Below are 17,636 nucleotides of genomic sequence, written 5' to 3'. Positions count from 1 at the left end.
GGCTTTCCAAATTTTTTTTTTTTATACCTTGATTAGACAGGACAGTGTGGAAATAGAGGCTGGTTGACTTAAGATAGAGGAAAATGACATGTCAAGCAAGCTCTTTCACACCTGGAACATTTTGGTTATTTGGTATGTGCCTTAACCATGAGGGTATCCCAGCACACTGGTGTTAAGGACACCATCATGTGGAAAGAATGTGTAGTAAAAAAGACTGAAGTGCCAGGCTTGGAACAGGCCAGCTTGATAAGGTATGTATGTACTGTTGGCCTATGCAAGAAGTGTAATTCAGAATAAAAAGCAAGTCTTCATATCAGTCATCACCAGATGTCAGATACTAAAAATTATAGTATGTTGATCAAAAAAACTTGCACAAATTCTCTCTTCTTCTCTCTGCTATCTAAAAACCCAGACTCCAGATAGAAATGAGCCTAATTTAGAAATTAACTAGTGTGACACTCGATCCTAATTGATCCCACAAAACCAGTAACCTCATAACTGCTTCACTAGGAGAAATAATGTGTTTCTACAGTGAATCTGATGGCATCCGTAGCAACATTTGGCAAAGTCCTAATGTTCCTAACAGCTCAAGTTGAATCAGAAAAGGATATATGTAAGAGGGAAACTGGGATTTAATGAAGACAAAGCCAAACAAGCAAAATTAGTGATTATTGGGTAACAATGACCTGCTTTCCACAGATTCCGTTACATGTAAATGATTGACAGCCCCACTCGAGCCCAGAGGAACAGGAAGCAGGCTGTATTTTCATTCAAGCTGCAACATAACATGGGGATGTAAATCACATTTCACATAGGTGACTGAAGTTTTTTTTGTAGTCTACACATCTAAATCAATTTGTTGTTGAAATTAAGGCAGCACGGTGGCATGGTATTTAGCACTGTGGCCGCACAGCAAGAAGGTCCTGCGTTCAATTCCACCATCAGGCCGGGGTCTTTCTGTGTGCATGTTCTCACGGTGTTTGCATGGGTTCCCTCCAGGTCCTCCGGCTTCCTCCCACCGTGCAAAGACATGCAGCTTGGGATAGGTTATTTGGATAATCCAAATTGCAACTAGCTGTGAATGTGCGAGTGAATATGAGTGCAAATGGTTGCCTGTCCCTGTGTGTTGGCCCTGCGACAGACTGGCCATGCAAGTAGGCAATGACTCCTATTTAGCTTGCCTCTGTTTTCATTTATTTATTGCTACAACGGAAGCTGATGATTTAAACGAGCTTAAATGATTGTGACCAAGAAGGAGAGTGGCATATTATTAAATCTTAACCATTTATTAAGGAATGCACAAAATATAACAGTTGACATACAATCTGAGTATACGTAATTCTTTCGTTTTACAAACATTAGCAACACAATTATGAATACTCTTTTTATAAAGTATAAAATGTACTATAACTGTGAATTTTAAAAGCACCTTCCAACTAATGTTAACACCACCACGACGGGACATGAGGTCACACTGAAACCCACTTCATTTTGCTGTGACATTTGGCAATTGATTGTGCTGATGTAATGAAGGCTACTGTACAAAATGTGTCTTTTATACACTTCGGACCAAAAATGCACTCGTGTGCTTATTCAAGTGAAATCAGACCAGAAAATATTGATACAGCAAAAGATGTACAATGAACCCGACAGGCCTCGCTGATCTATTGCTGAAGGTGATAGCACTGAAACTGCAAATCCACTGCAACTGACTGCAGTTCAATCATACAAGAAATACACTGACTACAGTACTCTTTGCAAACAGCTTGGAAACAACTGCACAAAGAAAAAAAATAAACCTGTTTGTCTTTCTTTTGTTTTCTCTCAAAAGGCACAAGCAATGTTTTGGCTCATAAATAAAATATGGACACAACCCCAAATAATTTTTATGGCAACTGGTAACTTTTCCACACTCAAACGCAGAGCAGTCGAAAATGAAACATGCCACATGGTTTTGTACTACAGCATAATAAAAGCAGGTTTTACAATATTAAAGTCAAAGTATCATCAAAGTGATTAAAAACTTGGATTTAATATTTGATTCTTTTGAAGTGCTCTTTATATTTAACAATCCCCAAGATTCAAAAACAGCTTAATGTAAACCCACGTATAACTGAAGGACACACTGTGTAAACCTGTGAAATAAGAAATACAAACTGAAAGGCAACTTACTTAATCTGAGATAAATGACCTGAAAACTATACAAAATGATCCATTTAGGCACTCAGCACATGGATTGTATTATTAACGCAGTTAATTGCAGTATAAATGTGCTCTGGTGTAAAGAAAATGTGCATGCATCCCTGCCAGCGTCATCTTTTCCCTTAGCTCCTGCACACATGCAGTGTAAAATGGGGGTGGAAAATCCTTATGAGACGAGACGTGATGAGACAACCCTTGAAAATGGGTAAATCCCAGAAACGTAAAATGATACTTTACTGTAAATCCTGAAGCAAAGGTTTACAAATCATTGAGTGACTTATTAAAAAAAACAAACAACAACATTACATCCTGTTATAATTGTGTGCTTCTTCAATGGTCCTGACATGACTAACACAACAATAGTTGTACTCTCATCGTATTTCAGTCTGAAAGGAGAAAATGAGCAAGTGCAACCATACTGTCCTTCAGTAATATACTGTATATTTAAACAAACAAGCAATGAAAGTTGCAATGTGCCTGATCTATGATCATGTAAAAGATTTAAAGCAGATGTTGTTGTGAGAAAAATCTGGAGCTGAAGAGGAAGCAATTAAGAGCCACATAGTTTGATGAAAGGCGTCCTATTCTGTTCCCAGTTTGGCGATCAGTTCATCACAGATCTTGGTGAGCTCTTCAATCTCTTGATTCTGTAAAAGACAGAAAAAAAATTAGAGTTAAATGTGCTAAAACTTAAACATATAAGCCATTCAGAATTTATGGAGTTAGTGGGACTCTGCAGCTTGTCCTTCTTTTGACGATTTTGCTTTAAGTAAACAGAACATTGCCCTCTAGTGGGCAGTTCAGATCATTGTAAATTAAGTGCATTTAAAATCACTATTCTGCTGGACTGTGTTCTATTTATAGAAGTAAAATAAGGAAAACAGGAAATCATCCCTTTCACTATCTTGAAGATTAACCCAAATAAAAAAGAAGTGACAGGAAACATCAGGATTTGCGTGAAGCAGTGACTAAAAACTTCCAGAAAAAATGACTGCAAACAGCAGTTCATTCAACAGTCAGACACTGGTGCTTAAACTCGTCTTGTTTGACATCTTTTTGCAGAAGAAAATGAAAAGTGTGTTCAGCACACAGACAAGAACCAGTAGAGCTTTCAGTCTTAATTACCTAGGTTTTTCAGCACAATTTTCCATCACTAACACAGTTAAACACAGTCAGATCATTTTAATTAAATTTGCTCTTATCCTACCTTCTGAAGGACAGCTCTTTCAAGTGACTCCACCTTCATCTGCTCCTTTCTCAGGCTTGCGTTTAGGGCCACACTCTCACCGTTTGCCTTGGCACGTACCTGGGCTATGTCCTCACTGGCCCTGTTACAGAAGAAACGATGTCAGACAATGTCAGAATGAGAAATGACGCCTAGCTTTGAAATGTAAATGGAATTTCAGGAGTCAGTATTTGAATAGAAATTAAATCTTGGAAGCCTAAATTGCAGACTTACTTGTCGAGTTTCTCCTCAGCGTGGATTTTGAGGGTTTGATATCGCTGCTCCTCTTGCTTGATCCGCATCAGGTAGTCTTGAGCACACTTCTTTAGCACCTCCTCATTCTGGAGAGACACATGTAAAACAGGTCTAGTCAAGTTATGCGAAGGTGGCCCACACAGCTTCTCATGTGATTCATACTGAGACTCTACTGACCTTCTTAAAGCCCTCCAAGACTCCCTTCATGTTCTCATACCGCCTAAAGAGGTCAGCAAAGGAGCGCTCCACTGAGTTGAGGTCAGCCAGGGCCTGATCTCTCTCTAAGGTCAGCTGTCTCACTGACTTACTACATGACAGGGTCTTCTGCTGCTGCTCATCCTCTGTAAATAAATGAGCCAGAGTATAAAATAAGGGCCAAAAACACACAACAGCTGTGAGACAAAACAGTGTAATGCGATAACACATGAGTGCACATTAAAAATCCAGAATAGACAGTGTAGAAATAATGTTTTATGACAATGCTGTGTTTTTTCCAAAGTAACAAATAAATACAAGATTAATCCCAGGCTAGAGTGGGACTCCTAGCTTTTCTGGTTAGTGGTGGTCCTCAGTTTAAGGTCAGTGCAACAACAACAGAAACATAGAAAACAACAGGCTATTTATATGGGTATACAGTGTAATGTACTTGGCTTGAAAGTCAACAACAGGTCATGCTGGTGAAAAATGTCAGACAGCAGGTGGAAGTAAAAGGTCGAGCTGATAGCAGCACAGGTCTAAAGTGAAACCTGACACTTTATTTTTTATAGCCGTTGACCAATAAGGCAACCCCCCCCCCCCCAAAAAAAGACTGAAGCCACTGACTGTGCTGTTCTGTTCCACCACACTGTAACTGTAATACAGCCTTACATATTACCTATAGGCTGTTAAAAACAAATTAAAAAGACTGCAGCCTATTAGACTGTCTATTACACAGTAGGTTGGTATTACACGTGTAGATTATATGCATAGAATGTTAAAAAAAAAAAAGAAGTAAAAAAACATATACAAAATAAAATGCACGGCTGAAGTGTGCTCAGCTGTTGCATTGCATCCATGCATCTGTTATGATGTACATTATGAATTGAATAGTCTGATGGCGGTTGCGCAAAAACGACGTGTAATGGATACATGATGGTTTCCTTTTTGTATAAATATCCACATAGATCAGAGAAACAAAATGTACATCTGATTTGGGGGTTTGTTTGAAGAAGTCACACAGTTGTTGGAGCAGTAACGTAGTGGATAATAACAAATTCATGGAGAGCAAAATCACCACTAGGTGGCAGCAACTTACCAATCATCTGTGCGACTGTTTTCTCATATTCTGCAACTATTTTCCTGTCAGAATAAAAACCCAAAGCAGTTACTGTCATCTTTGTTTTCACATGTTCAATTGTGTTTAATATAACATAGACAGGAGCACTCAGACAAACAAATGCCTCGTACCTCATTTCCATAACCTCTGCTCGACTTTCTTCATATTTTCTCTTCCATTCATTGACCTCAATCTCTTTAACGATGATCTGTTTAGACAGGAGAGACATAAAATTAAAAACCCAGCTATGATCAAAAATAAACAGTTGAGCATAATAACAACCGGCCCTTTTACCTCTTCTCTGATCAGGGTTAGCACTGCAGCTTTGTCCATCTCGCTCAGAGGCACGCTGTCCTGGGACAGGGCTGCTGTGTCAGGGCCCTCATTGCAGGTCAGTTTTGTTGTTGTGGACATCGCACTCTGTGGAAGGAAACATATTGTTTGAGGCTGTTTTGAGGCAAGTAGCTACACTACAATAAATATTACAAAATCTGGTTTGGCCATAAGGTGCAAGTGATGTTATCTTAGACAAATATTGTGATTCATTGAGCAGAAATAGCTATGAATGAGAGCATAGTTGGACCTGTTATTGCTAACCCGAAGAACAGCTGACAATGAAAAACAATCCTGTCATGCTAAAATATTTATACCCCCTTGCTATTGTTCCTATAGTCCACTTACTATATCATCTTTCAGGCTGAAGCTGTCCTTCTCCTCCAGCTGGTCTGCAACCTTTGTCTCAGAACCTTTGACAAGATGAAACACGTAACTCAATAAGAAAAACTACTGTAACTATCCATATCACAGTTTTCAAAAACAATCAAATGCACATGAAGTAAAGAGTTCATACTTACTATTTGTCTAGTTCTGTGCTTTTTGTTTTTGTTTTTTTTATTGAAAAGACTGCATGGCTGGTCCTTATGCACAACTGTGGGGAGCAGTATAAATACTGCCCAGTGTAGTATTTATACATTTCTTTTATCCAGGACAGAATACTGCTGAGCATGCCTGGTACATTTTTCTTCCCCTCCCTTAAGCGTGACGCAGTAGTTGTTGAGAAAATTATGTAACCGCATCACCTTCCTCGTTCACATCGTCTTATCAGTTTTATTAATAGAACTTGCTGTGTAAGCATCCTTTCCACTGAGGCTGATTTAAAAGAAAATCTAAGATATTGTGCTTTTTGACTTAAAAACATTGTCCTCAGACGTTACCTTAACTTTTAGCCAAGTTCTATCCAAGCAAAGCCTCCGTTCACTCTATATTACCGTCTTAAATACTTAAATACTCATACTTCTAAACAGAAATAGGCCATGTCTGTACAAATGTCACTGTAGAGCTTACCATCCATTATCACTGGATCACTGCTTAGCTGCTTTTTTGCAGGTGCTTTATTGCATTCTGGCTCCTCTCTCTCCTGCTGGCTGTCTGTTGTCTGTCCCATCATACAAGTGGAGGCCAGTTTCTCCTCATCAGTGGCATGATGAACTCGCTGAGTGATTTCTGGGGTCTGTACCACCACTTCATCCTCATCCTGGACATGGGAGAGCGAGGTATCTGTACATATATCCTGCATCACAGTGGAATTTATTCTATTTATGAGATTCTGAAGCCCCCCCCCCCTTCCCAACACACACACACACACACACACACACACACACACACACACACACACAGCCTAAAGGCACTGTTGGTGAATGCGTGGGCACAAAATATCACTTTAGGCACTAGTACTGTGCAAAAGTCCTGACTATGCCTCCAGCATAATGATTGATAACTATTCAGACCAAAAATTTGTCACATTTGGATTCATCACTCAATCAGACCTTTTGGCCCTTTCAGTTTGGTTCTTGTGCAACTTGCCATGCCTCAGCCTTTCTCCCTGTTTCCCAGCTTCTTGGCAGCCACCCTTGTGCTGAGTCCATTTCTAACGAGGATTCAGTGAACTGTAGGTCGATCAACTGAAGCGTCAGATGCATCTCTCGGTTCTCGATTCAGGTCTTTGCTGGAGTCTTGCTGTTTTTTTTAAGAACGTTCATCTGCTGTAGATAGTTTTTTAGGGCAGCTACCTTTTCTTTTTTTCTTCATTTGTCCAGTTTCTTTCATTCTTTTAAGGATAAGCTGCACACCATGATGAAATATGCCAAGTTTGGGGGTAATTGATTGTTGGGACACACTGTGTTGGTGCCAAAATGTTATTTAATCAGTATATTATCATGCTCATTGAACTGTGGTATCTTTGGCATTTTTTGTAGATTCAGTTATAGAAATGAGAACAAATCAAATTTTTTTGTGAAAGACTGCTAGTAACAAAGTTTTCTGTATGCATAGACACAACACTGGTTCATCTACCAGATAAGGTGCATTTTTATGCTTTAATGAGTCATAGGTCAGAATTGTTGTAGTTTTCCATTTTCTCATTAGATTTTGTAAATTTTCTCTTCGACTTTTTGCTTTTAATTTGCTGAAGTTTCACTTTAGTTTCCAGAGTTGATTTGCTTATTTCCATTTAGCTTTTATTGTTTGAAAATGTTTAGTTTTAGTTTAGTTTTTAATACCATGTATTTGTATTTTATTTTAGTTATTTTGCTTTTTGTCCTTCTCACTACCAGTACCATGAAACAATACCTGTAGCTTATTCGGGTGCCACGGGTAGTCCAGAAGGAAGGTTTGCTGTGTCCCCTAGCACAGTCTTAAGTGTGTGGAGGCACTTAAGACTGAGAAGGGCTCTTACATGAGGAGAGATATAGAGGGCCAACGTGGGGGTTAACAGAGACCTCCATGCGTTAGCCAGTTAACAGTACCCTGACTGCTCTTAGGGGCCTGAAGCCATGCCACATTACTGATCGTTTGGTCAGAAACATCATCATGAGTGGCCTGATGGAGGTGATTTTCACAGGACTCTGGCACTTCTCCACCCATTCCTCCTTGTACAAAGGAACAGATCCTAGCCCGTTACATGGGCATTTTTTACACGGTATATTTTAGGTCAGCAGCAAGCAGTTCCAGTGAGATAACAATGAAGATCTTCACAATATTGTTAAAGTAAGTTAAGTATTCTGTAGTGACGCCATATCTTCAGGATTTCTCCTGAGGATGATGAAGGTGTTGCTGCTGAGGACAGGTGGAAGCAGGAGACTAATATGTTGACTGCAGAGTGATAAGTCACAATTTTGTCAGCATGCCAAGACAGTACTGCAGAGCTGGAGACACTGCTGATGCTTCTGTGACTCCCTCTCTGTCTCTCGCTCTCACTGTGTGTGTGTGTGTGTGTGTGTGTGTGTGTGTGTGTGTGTGTGTGTGTGTGTGTGTGTGTGTTCAGAGGTGATGGTGGACAGAGCTGCTGAATAATGAACATTGCGGTGTCACTGCAGTAAGGTGAAGCAGTCGCACACACATACACACATCCTCACAAACACTTATATTACCTGATTACACACGTCAAGGACCAAGGACTGGCTTTCATCGTATTTCTCTACTTTACAGGAATTCCTACAAAACAAGCACAAAAAAATAATGCAAGAAGTTACAATCTATAGACTAAACGTGCTGTGACACTTTAATTAACACACACTGTTTCCACAACCATTGAGCTGTGAGCATTTCTCTGCTTTGGTGTTTAGCCAGATATCAAAGAAAGACCAGTGATGCACATACACACATGTAGAATCATAGTGGTGCTGCTAAACATCTGGAGAGCTCACAAGATGTAACATACATCTCTAACATGTGAAATGAAAGTGAGGAAGACATATATTGCCCTCACATGCTTCTTTGTAAGCCGGTCCTGTTGCAGCGCATACCACGATGAGAGTAAAATGCGAAGCAAGCATGCGTGAGAGAAACGTGCATCAGTACTTACAACAGAAAACAGAGAAACTTGACTTGTTCAGATGTCCTGAGGCCAATAGAATAGGACAAAAGCAGAAAAGTTTGCGGGTTGCACGACAGACGAGGGGGAGGAAAGATGAAGGATGAAAGGGATTAAGCAAGTGAAGGAGGGATTTTGATAAGGGAACAAAGAACAAGAGACAAAGGAGAGCAAGTGAGCGACTGGAGGTGCTTGGCTCAGCATTTTTAATAATCAGCAGATAAAGTTTGGCAATAAACACAAGATGCCAACAGACATGGAAAAGCTGAAACTGGTCCAATGGCTACAGCTGTAACAGCACTTTGAGAGTCTGAATATAACACGTTTGAGAACTGTGTGAATATCCAGTGTATCGGTGATAATGTTATGACCTCAGAGCTTCGAGCTCATGGGGCAAGAAAGAAGGTTTTCATGTTTTTGAGACTTACTTGATTGTTCTCTCTTTGTTTTTCTTGGGAATCTGCCTCACTTTCTTCTCCACCTGAGGTTGCCTTGCCTTTTGTTTCTCTCCTTCTTTTACTTTTTTCTCCGGCAGAGACAAGGTACTGGACGTGTCCTCGTTGCTCAGAGATTTTGAAGGTTTAAAAGGGTCCACAGAAACATCAATATTGTCCGGGTCAAAGCTGTAGGAGCTTCTAGGAAGCACTGGAGAGTTATTCACCTTGCTATTGCTACCAAATGGATTGAAGTTTGGGTCATCTGACTGACTGGGATCAAAGTTATATGATCCTGTCTTAAGAATAGGAACATCGTCCAAGTTCAAAGGTGTAGAAGAGTCTGAAACTGGAAGAGAAACTTCCAGATCAGGCTCTGAAACTGGCTCTGGTATAGACTGGGGGACTGGTTCTGGTGCTGGCTGTGAAAGTGTTTCTAACACTGTGGGTTCTGGTTCAGGTTTGCAGGAAGCCTCGGATCCTTTGGGCTTCTGCTTCTTTGTAGCAAGTTTACTGATTGTCTTTTTCCCTCCTAGGTTCTTTGGAGGAGGTCTGCTGGCTGGTCCTTCATCCAGGCCAAACTCCATCATCATGGGCTTAACCTCAGATGATGGATTTGTTGTTTCCGAGTGTGCTTGTGCTGCTGAGCTGGCCTCTCCGAGTGGCTCGAGTCTGGGGAAAGAGCCCGGTTCACACGGTGGGGGAGAGTTTTGGATTTTTGATCCGCCGCTGGTGAATGGGTTAAAGCTCTCATCCAAAAGGTCAAAGTTATATGTGACCTTAGGGACAGGAAGCTCTTCTTCCTCGTTTGTGTTAGCAGCGTTATTCAGCGAGGACTTCATTTTCAGAGACGGAGGTTTGGATTTCCTCGTTTTACTCTTTTGAGTAGGCTCTGCCTCGTTGGACAGGCCATTGTATTGTGCCTCTGGTTGAGCAGGAGGTTTCTCCTCAAGGGGCTCTGGAGCTGAGAGGATTTCAGGTTCACTGCTCAGGATTGAATCTGGTTCTGAGGAAAGAGCAGGACCCAGAGCTGAAGCCAGATCTGGGACTGGATCAGCTGCTAGAAGAGTAGCTGGGACTTGGGATGACTCAGAGGATGGAGCCACTTCCTTCTGTGTGGATAAATCAGCAGCAGGCAAAGAGCCCAAATCTGCTGGAAATTTCACTGTTTGTTCTTCTTCTAGGGTCTGAATGTTTATTTCGAGCGGGCCACCCATGGGGACTGCAGGCTCATCCTGACCCATGTTGTGGCTGAGCAGAGTGTCCTGATCCCTGACAGGAGCAGTCACTATCAGGTTCTCCTCCTGCTCCAACTCTGTGGAAGAAATGAGACCCAAAACACCAGAATTAATCATAAAACCAAAACAAGTCTTAAAAATGAATACACACTCCTGCTGCCAGTGCTGTTCTCTTTAATAACACGCCAGCTCAGATGTCAGTGATATCTGATTGGCTCTCTGAAAGCAGGTTAGTCACCAGCCAACTGTGCCAATTGCTGCTGTTGCCATGGTAATATGTTACTATGAGGGCCATGACATTTGTACAAACTCATGCATATGAAAATAAAATTAAAAAGGTGGAGTGGTTTATCATGTTGTGTGTGTTTTAGACAGTAGTGATGGTGGCTGCTGTGGCGCAATCATTAGCTCAAGGGAAGATTTTGAGACCACAGCATATTTCAGCACGCCTGTCATACTCGCCGTGTTCATGTAACATTATGTTGCCAGGAAACAAGCAAAGCCTGCCGATACTTCTACCCAGTTCCAGTCGGATGTCGCCAAAGTGTCACTTTTGACTCCTTTAGTACAAATATAAACTCTGTTGGTGGCGCTTGTCATGTCAGGTAGATCTCACTAAGCTGCACTGCCTGTTTCACCAATAACATGAAAATTATCTATCTGATAAAATGTCATATGTGCCTTAAATAGTATAGGCAGTGATCTGTACTTGTAGTGACCCCAGGCAGATGTCAGTCACATCTCTAACTGTGACCACACCTTTAACTCTGCAGATAAGAGAGAAGGGCAAAACCACACTACCAAAAGGTCCTCATTAATACTTAATACATAACCCTAATTAATCCTACTTTTATTGATCTATAGACGCTGTTTGAATCCTAAAGATTAAAGTAATATATTAAGCTACAGTAGTATTAAAAACTGTTGTTATGCAGATCCAAAATTCTCTACACGTGATGGTTTTCGGTTCTTGTAGATCGACTGTGATCTGTACACTTGTAAATAAAGCCCACTGAGTCAGTGTGGAGAAAATTTCCCTGAGATTGCATCTCAGTTACATTGTCAACAGAAAACAGTTTAATAGGTTATAATATAGTAGTGATTCGTTTAACCCCGCTGAGATCAAATTGGGCTTATATGGTCCGTCATCTAAAGTGAGTTGCACACCCATAAAATAGTTATAAACTGTCATCACGCAGATGCTGATGTAGTAATGGAGACTTTGGATGGACACAGGCAAACACTGGCATTAGCATGTTTACTTTCAACGATGTTTCCAGAGATGCTTCAGCTCCTCCCTGCCCGAGATCAAACTTAGAAACAGCTGTAGGGAGAGATGTTTGCAGTTTGAATGGAAACTCCCTCCTCTCTCCACACTTTCTGACCTTTGCAACTTACTCTTTTATAAAATGTTGTTGGAGCTGTTTTACAGGATGGACTTAATCCTACTAAAACCACAACAGCCACACAAATATGAGGACTACTAAAAATCAACTACTAAAAATCAACATGGGCCCAAAGCTATCATGCTTTGGGCCCATGGCTTGCTTTGTGCTCATACTGACCTCTGTCAGTGACTACTACAAAGCAGGGCGGGGCTTTAGATGAAGCTTTTGTTGAACCTGTTGAATTCCAGAGCAAAGGCCTTTCCCACACTCTGCTACAGGCTCCTCCTTTTGGTGATTCAAAGGACAAAGTCAAGGCTTCATCACACCCAAAATCGTTCCTCATCTGCAAACCAACTTACATACCAAGCATGCAGAGCATATTTGGCCACCTTCAGGTATTAACCTTAATTATGTTTAATGAAGTGCATTCTGCATTTGACTGCTTGTCTGTACCCCACATCGTAAGTCATTACTCAATCACACAAACGTTCATTTTAGCATTAAAAAAACATTATTTTGTTGACACACTCTAAACACATGTCCCTCTTGTTGACTATGAAGATAAACACAAATGTGACACCTGAGCATTTAGTGAAGCATCTACCCTTGTTTCCATGGCAACCTTGAAGCTACTGCTTTGTGTTGTGCACTCGAACACGCATTTCTTCTCATATGTTGAATATTGTAGAGCTACTGCTGTTAAGATGTTACAGTGGACAGCTTCTCATCATCGCATTTCTGTCTGTCTGCTGTTGGCCTCACCCGTTTTGTCTGCATCAGAGTTGTTGTTCTCCAGCTCTCCTGGGATGGTCGGCGGGGCGCGGACAGGAGTCGCTGCCTCAGGAGTGCCAAAATGACCCTCTGAGTCAGAGCTGTGGTAGTCAGCGAGAGATACATATGAGAGAGAGAAAGATTAAAACATTCAAAACATTAGAAAGGAGCACAGAAGTGATCATATTACAAAAACAGAGAGCACGAGACAGAAAAACTCCTGCTGCCAAAAATAAAAATGAAAGACAAATAAAAATGAAAACCAAACAAAACAAAACAAAAAAAACAGATGCACTATATTGATTCATGGTATCATAATGTACAGATAGTCCCAGGTAAGACCAAGGGTGGAATTCGCCTCTTGTGCTACATAAATAAATACTTTTTAGAAGCATGAAGAGGTGAAAATACAACATCTTGCAACCCCCTGGTGGTAGCATCACCACCTGGGGGTTAATAGTACTACAGAATAACCGGAAATGATTTCTATATTGATTTAGAGCAGGGGTGTTAAACACTAGGCCTGGGACCAGAACTGGCCCAACAAAAACTGCGCATTGTCGGTCTTTGGGAGATGTAAAGGAGGGCAAACAAATTGTTAAAATTAATTTTACTTATAAAAAACTCCTCCATGGAAAATCATGACACAGCAAAGTAATTAAGTAATTGATAAACAATTAAATAAGAGAAAAATTCATGTTTTTTTTTTTCATTTTCTTTGTTCCTTTTCACAATTACAGGACAGTCAGGGCAACAAGCAACCAGAATTTCTTTCTAAAATTTTAAGCATTCATTGCTTATAATTTAAGGTCAAAGAATTGTGCTGACAGACGTCTTTTCATTTACTACAGCAGCATTTCTTAATGAGCTGAGATGAAATATTGAAAATGTACATGTTTTTCTTATATAAAGATATCTGCAAGTGACAATGCATATTTAAACCTACACTGAAAGGAAGAGCCATTTCACAAGTGACGCATGATGTAAATTAAGTTTGACATCTAGAGGATTCTGAGTAACAAAAATCAAATATAAAAATCACATTTTATTGCAACTTAAATGTGCCACTGTCCCAGCTATTATCCTCTGCTGTTGCATTATGCCTTGGAAAGACTCAGTATTGTCTGAACTGGTGAAGGAGTGAAATACAGATAAAGTGAAAGATACATAGAGGAAGAGGAAGTGCAAGTAAGCCAGCCCACTATTTCCTGTTACATTGCTAGAATCATGGGGTATGAAGTATGAAACTGTAACATCCAAGCTGTAAATGATGTATTAAATCAGAATATGAACATTAAAACAGAATAAAATGATGTGTGATTTTATAACATTGCATCATTCGATTAGATCTAGCAGTAAGAATTGCTGTTGCTCTGGTTGAATCTAATTTCACAGGATAGTAAACATGGATTTTGTCATTTGATTACTTGATACCCGATGACAGGATATTGTGTCTAGTTGAGTGTGCAAGAGTGGAAACAGTTGTGAGCTTACTTGGAGCAATAGTAAGTATCCATAGTGTCAAAGCAGGTACACGAGGACCTGATAACTTGGGAGCCTGTCGTGTTTGTGTGATCTGAGCAATGATTACCTCGTTGAGCTACCTGCCTGTGCAGTGTGAGTGTGTGCGTTCTTGTACAGATCTGACAACGTGCCAGTGAGTCTAAGAAAAACACTCAAACGTGGTGACAATCGAAAGCACAGCCACACCACAAATGTGTCCGCCCTGCAGGACAACGCAGCACGCGAAACATAAAAAATGACACCAATATTTTTTCTCCTCCTCCCTTTCCTCGGCCTATTTCATCAAACCCTTAAAACAGCAGAGATTCTTCAACCTGACAGGCCGACGAGCAGGTAAATAAAACTGTGTGAGCCACCCTATCAGTAGTCACGGGGGCTCCAGCGCAACACTTGCCTGCAGCCTTGAGATCTCTCCTCCTCGTCTTCGTCTACTCTCTCTCCACGTTGCTCCCTCTCCTCGCTGGCCTCCTGCCCGTCTTCATCCTCCTCTCCCTCTCCCCCGCGCACTGCCGTCCATGTCCATTTAGCCCATGACACGGGTGAGAGCCAAGACATCACTCTTTATTCCAGCAGGGTCCTCTGACCCTCTCTCACCGATAGCTGTGGATTGGTTTCCAGCACTTGACTGATCCTTTTCTGATTCTTCCTCAGGTTTCCACCCAACCAACAGCTCTCACATCTTTCTATAGAGGTTCCCACTTCTCACACTTCTCAGTTTCCCATGAAGGGAACTACACATTTTTACACTACCCAACTTGTATAGCACTAATCTCAAAATTGCAAAGACTTGAGCTGCGTTCTCTGCCCTTCTTATTCTTATTTCCAGTCACGCTCTCGTCTCTGTCGCTCTCTCTCTCTCTGTCTCTGTGGCTGAATACCTCAGCTCTGATCAGCTGGTTTATCAAATGCTGTGCTCACTCTCTTCTCCTCTCAACCCCCTACAAACTCTCCCCTCCACCTCGGAACAGCTCACTGACAGAAAATGCAGTGGGGGAAGGCAGTGAGCTGTCAGCTCAAAGAATGAATGCAGCTTCTCTTTAGGCTTCTACATGACTTCCCCCACGGTTGAAGAATGGTATGTCCCTGTCAGGCCGCTCTTCCACTCTGAAGCAGAAGGAGGGAGTCACAAAACACACACTGAGGGAGGAGGAGGAGGAGGAGAAGGCCTAGGGAGTGGAGGTAGAGGAGGAGCAGAGCTGTTTGGGGCTCCACATTTTATAGTCCAGAGAGAGGTTAGGAATGTGGGGCTGGATCTTAAAGCCCCCCCACCCCCACTCCTTTGTAGACTGTTTAACAGTTAACTGTTTCTCCCATCCAGTGGCAGCCAGACATGCATGACCAGGGGAACCAGCAGAGGTGGGACCAAGTCATTGTTTTGCAAGTCTCAAGTAAGTCTCAAGTCTTTATCCTCAAGTCTCAAGTCAAGTCTCAAGTAATGTCAGGCAAGTCAGAGTCGAGTCTCAAGTCACTGGTGTAAAAGTCCGAGTCAAGTCACAAGTCTGAAACTTTGAATTTCAAGTCCTTTCGAGTCTTTAAAAAAAACAAACGAAAAAATAATGTTGCAGTTATATGCTAAATGTAAATATTAGACCATGTAATTTTAAAATCTGTGTTTTTCTCAACACATACAAAATAGTGAACTTAGAAAATATACACAAATTGTGAAATTGCACCTCTATAAAATGCAGCTCAATTAAACCTAGCTCCAAGAATAATTTTCACCGACAGTTCTGAGATAAGCTGCATGTTATTCTTGGATGCGGTTGTAGGACCGGCTTTAAAATCGCATGACAAAAATATCATACACATTAAAAAAAACTGTATCACCAACGTAGCCTGGAAAACATTTGCTAGTTAGATGAAGTCAGCTATCTCATCTTAGCATATTTATATGCATATTTATAATCATACGGTTCTTGGAGTGAGTGCATACACTCATGAAGTTTAGTAACTTCAGGTCACTGCAACAAGCCCAGGTACAGTTTACCGACGGATGGGTGCAGGACCTTGAAATGCACCGTGTAGAACGAAAGACCATCGTATGTATCATAAGTTTACCAGTCTCACAAATCGTCGTCATAAATACACATTCGTTAACCGTTTATTAATAGGACCTTTGAGCTCAACGGTAATTAATTAGTAGTGGAAATAATTTCTGGTAGCATCACAGAAATGTAGCAGTGACAATAATACTGTATGCTGTAATCGTACTGGACAATTAGTGATACAAAAAACCTGTTTTATCCTGTGAATAAAAGTATGTGTTTTTGTCAATGTACCATAATAACAGAAGCGAAACGCAATATTGTGTCAGGATAATTTACTATTTATGCACAATAAATAAAGGAGCATAGCGCGACAATTTCTGTTCAGCGCCAGACTTGCTTGTAACCTATATCACCAATTATGTTATGAAAATGACGTATTAACTACAACAGCAGACTGACCTTTGTGTAAATGCTTGGAGCAGACTAACCTGTGAGCTGGAGTGTTCTGGGACGTTATATTTGATCTTTGAATGGCTGCAATCCAGTCGCCTCTTTGTTACTTCGGAAACATGGCTCGAACAATTTCTCTTCAACGACGTAATCCGATAACAACCGATCTCTTTACCCGTCGGCTTCCCGTGGCTGTCATGCGACCGGCTATTGCAGTTAATAATACAACGGCTTCTTGACATTTTTGTGTTTCTTTTTATCGCTGTGTGACTGATTTTAATTGAAAGCCTGCGTGCGCTAGTACCGCTTGCCACGAGTTCCCAGAATCCTTTGCGGTTCTACCCGTGAATGACGTCACATTTTCAATCTCCATATAATATGCATGTTAAATTTTATATTTGGGGTAAAATATCAAGTCTTTTCAAGTAAACCGGTTCAAGTCCAATTCAAGTCCCAAGTCATTGGTGTAAAAGTCCAAGTCAAGTCACAAGTCTTAGAACATTTTTTCAAGTCAAGTCTAAAGTCATAAAATTAATGACTCGAGTCTGACTCGAGTCCAAGTCATGTGACTCGAGTCCACACCTCTGGGAACCAGTTCTGCATTTCTGTTGGAAAGCCCCAGGAGATATACCTGGCTGGATTCAATTTGTCTGAGGTAGCAGTTCAGACCACTGAACTGGCAGGAAACCAAAGTCTTCAACGCAGTCAGGAACGGGTGGTAAAAAGAACAAAACACCCCACTGTAGCAACTTAGAAGGAGAAAATTGGGTCTTAAATCTCTCAACAGAGCAATAAAATGGCCCTCTAAATACAGCAAAAAAGTCATTCACTACATTTCCATGAAAACCAACAGAAAAAGAAATATATTTACACGTGTCTGTGTGTGCACGTGTGTGTGTGTGTGTGTGTGTGTGTGTGTGTGTGTGTGTGTGTGTGTGTGTGTGTGTGTGTTACAGAGAACCCAAAAGTGGCTTG

The 17,636-nt window shown here is 41.0% G+C and overlaps 1 protein-coding gene across 10 annotated transcripts in view; it reads right to left on the bottom strand.

The window, feature by feature from the left end:
• Positions 1-1,265: 1,265 nt before the first annotated feature.
• Positions 1,266-17,636, bottom strand: part of tacc1 (transforming, acidic coiled-coil containing protein 1) — a 32,168-nt gene continuing 15,797 nt past the window's right edge. For 3 of the 10 annotated variants that reach the window (XM_080301941.1, XM_080301940.1, XM_026168484.2), the window contains exons 2-14: positions 12,691-12,800; positions 9,297-10,617; positions 8,860-8,895; positions 8,426-8,489; positions 6,342-6,567; positions 5,679-5,743; positions 5,292-5,417; positions 5,129-5,205; positions 4,977-5,020; positions 3,860-4,023; positions 3,662-3,768; positions 3,410-3,530; positions 1,266-2,849 (exon numbers count right to left, since the gene is read on the bottom strand). In XM_080301941.1, coding sequence (XP_080158067.1) covers positions 2,784-2,849; positions 3,410-3,530; positions 3,662-3,768; positions 3,860-4,023; positions 4,977-5,020; positions 5,129-5,205; positions 5,292-5,417; positions 5,679-5,743; positions 6,342-6,567; positions 8,426-8,489; positions 8,860-8,895; positions 9,297-10,546 — 2,346 coding nt within the window. In that variant the 5' untranslated portion in view covers positions 10,547-10,617; positions 12,691-12,800 and the 3' untranslated portion in view covers positions 1,266-2,783. Of the gene's footprint in view, positions 2,850-3,409; positions 3,531-3,661; positions 3,769-3,859; positions 4,024-4,976; positions 5,021-5,128; positions 5,206-5,291; positions 5,418-5,678; positions 5,744-6,341; positions 6,568-8,425; positions 8,490-8,859; positions 8,896-9,296; positions 10,618-12,105; positions 12,214-12,690; positions 12,801-14,617; positions 15,335-17,636 lie in introns of those variants that run through there. The other 7 variants (XM_080301935.1, XM_080301937.1, XM_080301939.1 and 4 more) reach the window with 7 other exon arrangements.

The sequence above is a fragment of the Astatotilapia calliptera genome, chromosome 5 (genome assembly GCF_964374335.1).
Source record: "Astatotilapia calliptera chromosome 5, fAstCal68.1, whole genome shotgun sequence".
Lineage (NCBI taxonomy): Eukaryota > Metazoa > Chordata > Actinopteri > Cichliformes > Cichlidae > Astatotilapia > Astatotilapia calliptera.
The sequence above is the reverse complement of the archived record's forward strand: the minus strand, read 5'-3'. Positions and strand labels throughout refer to the sequence as shown.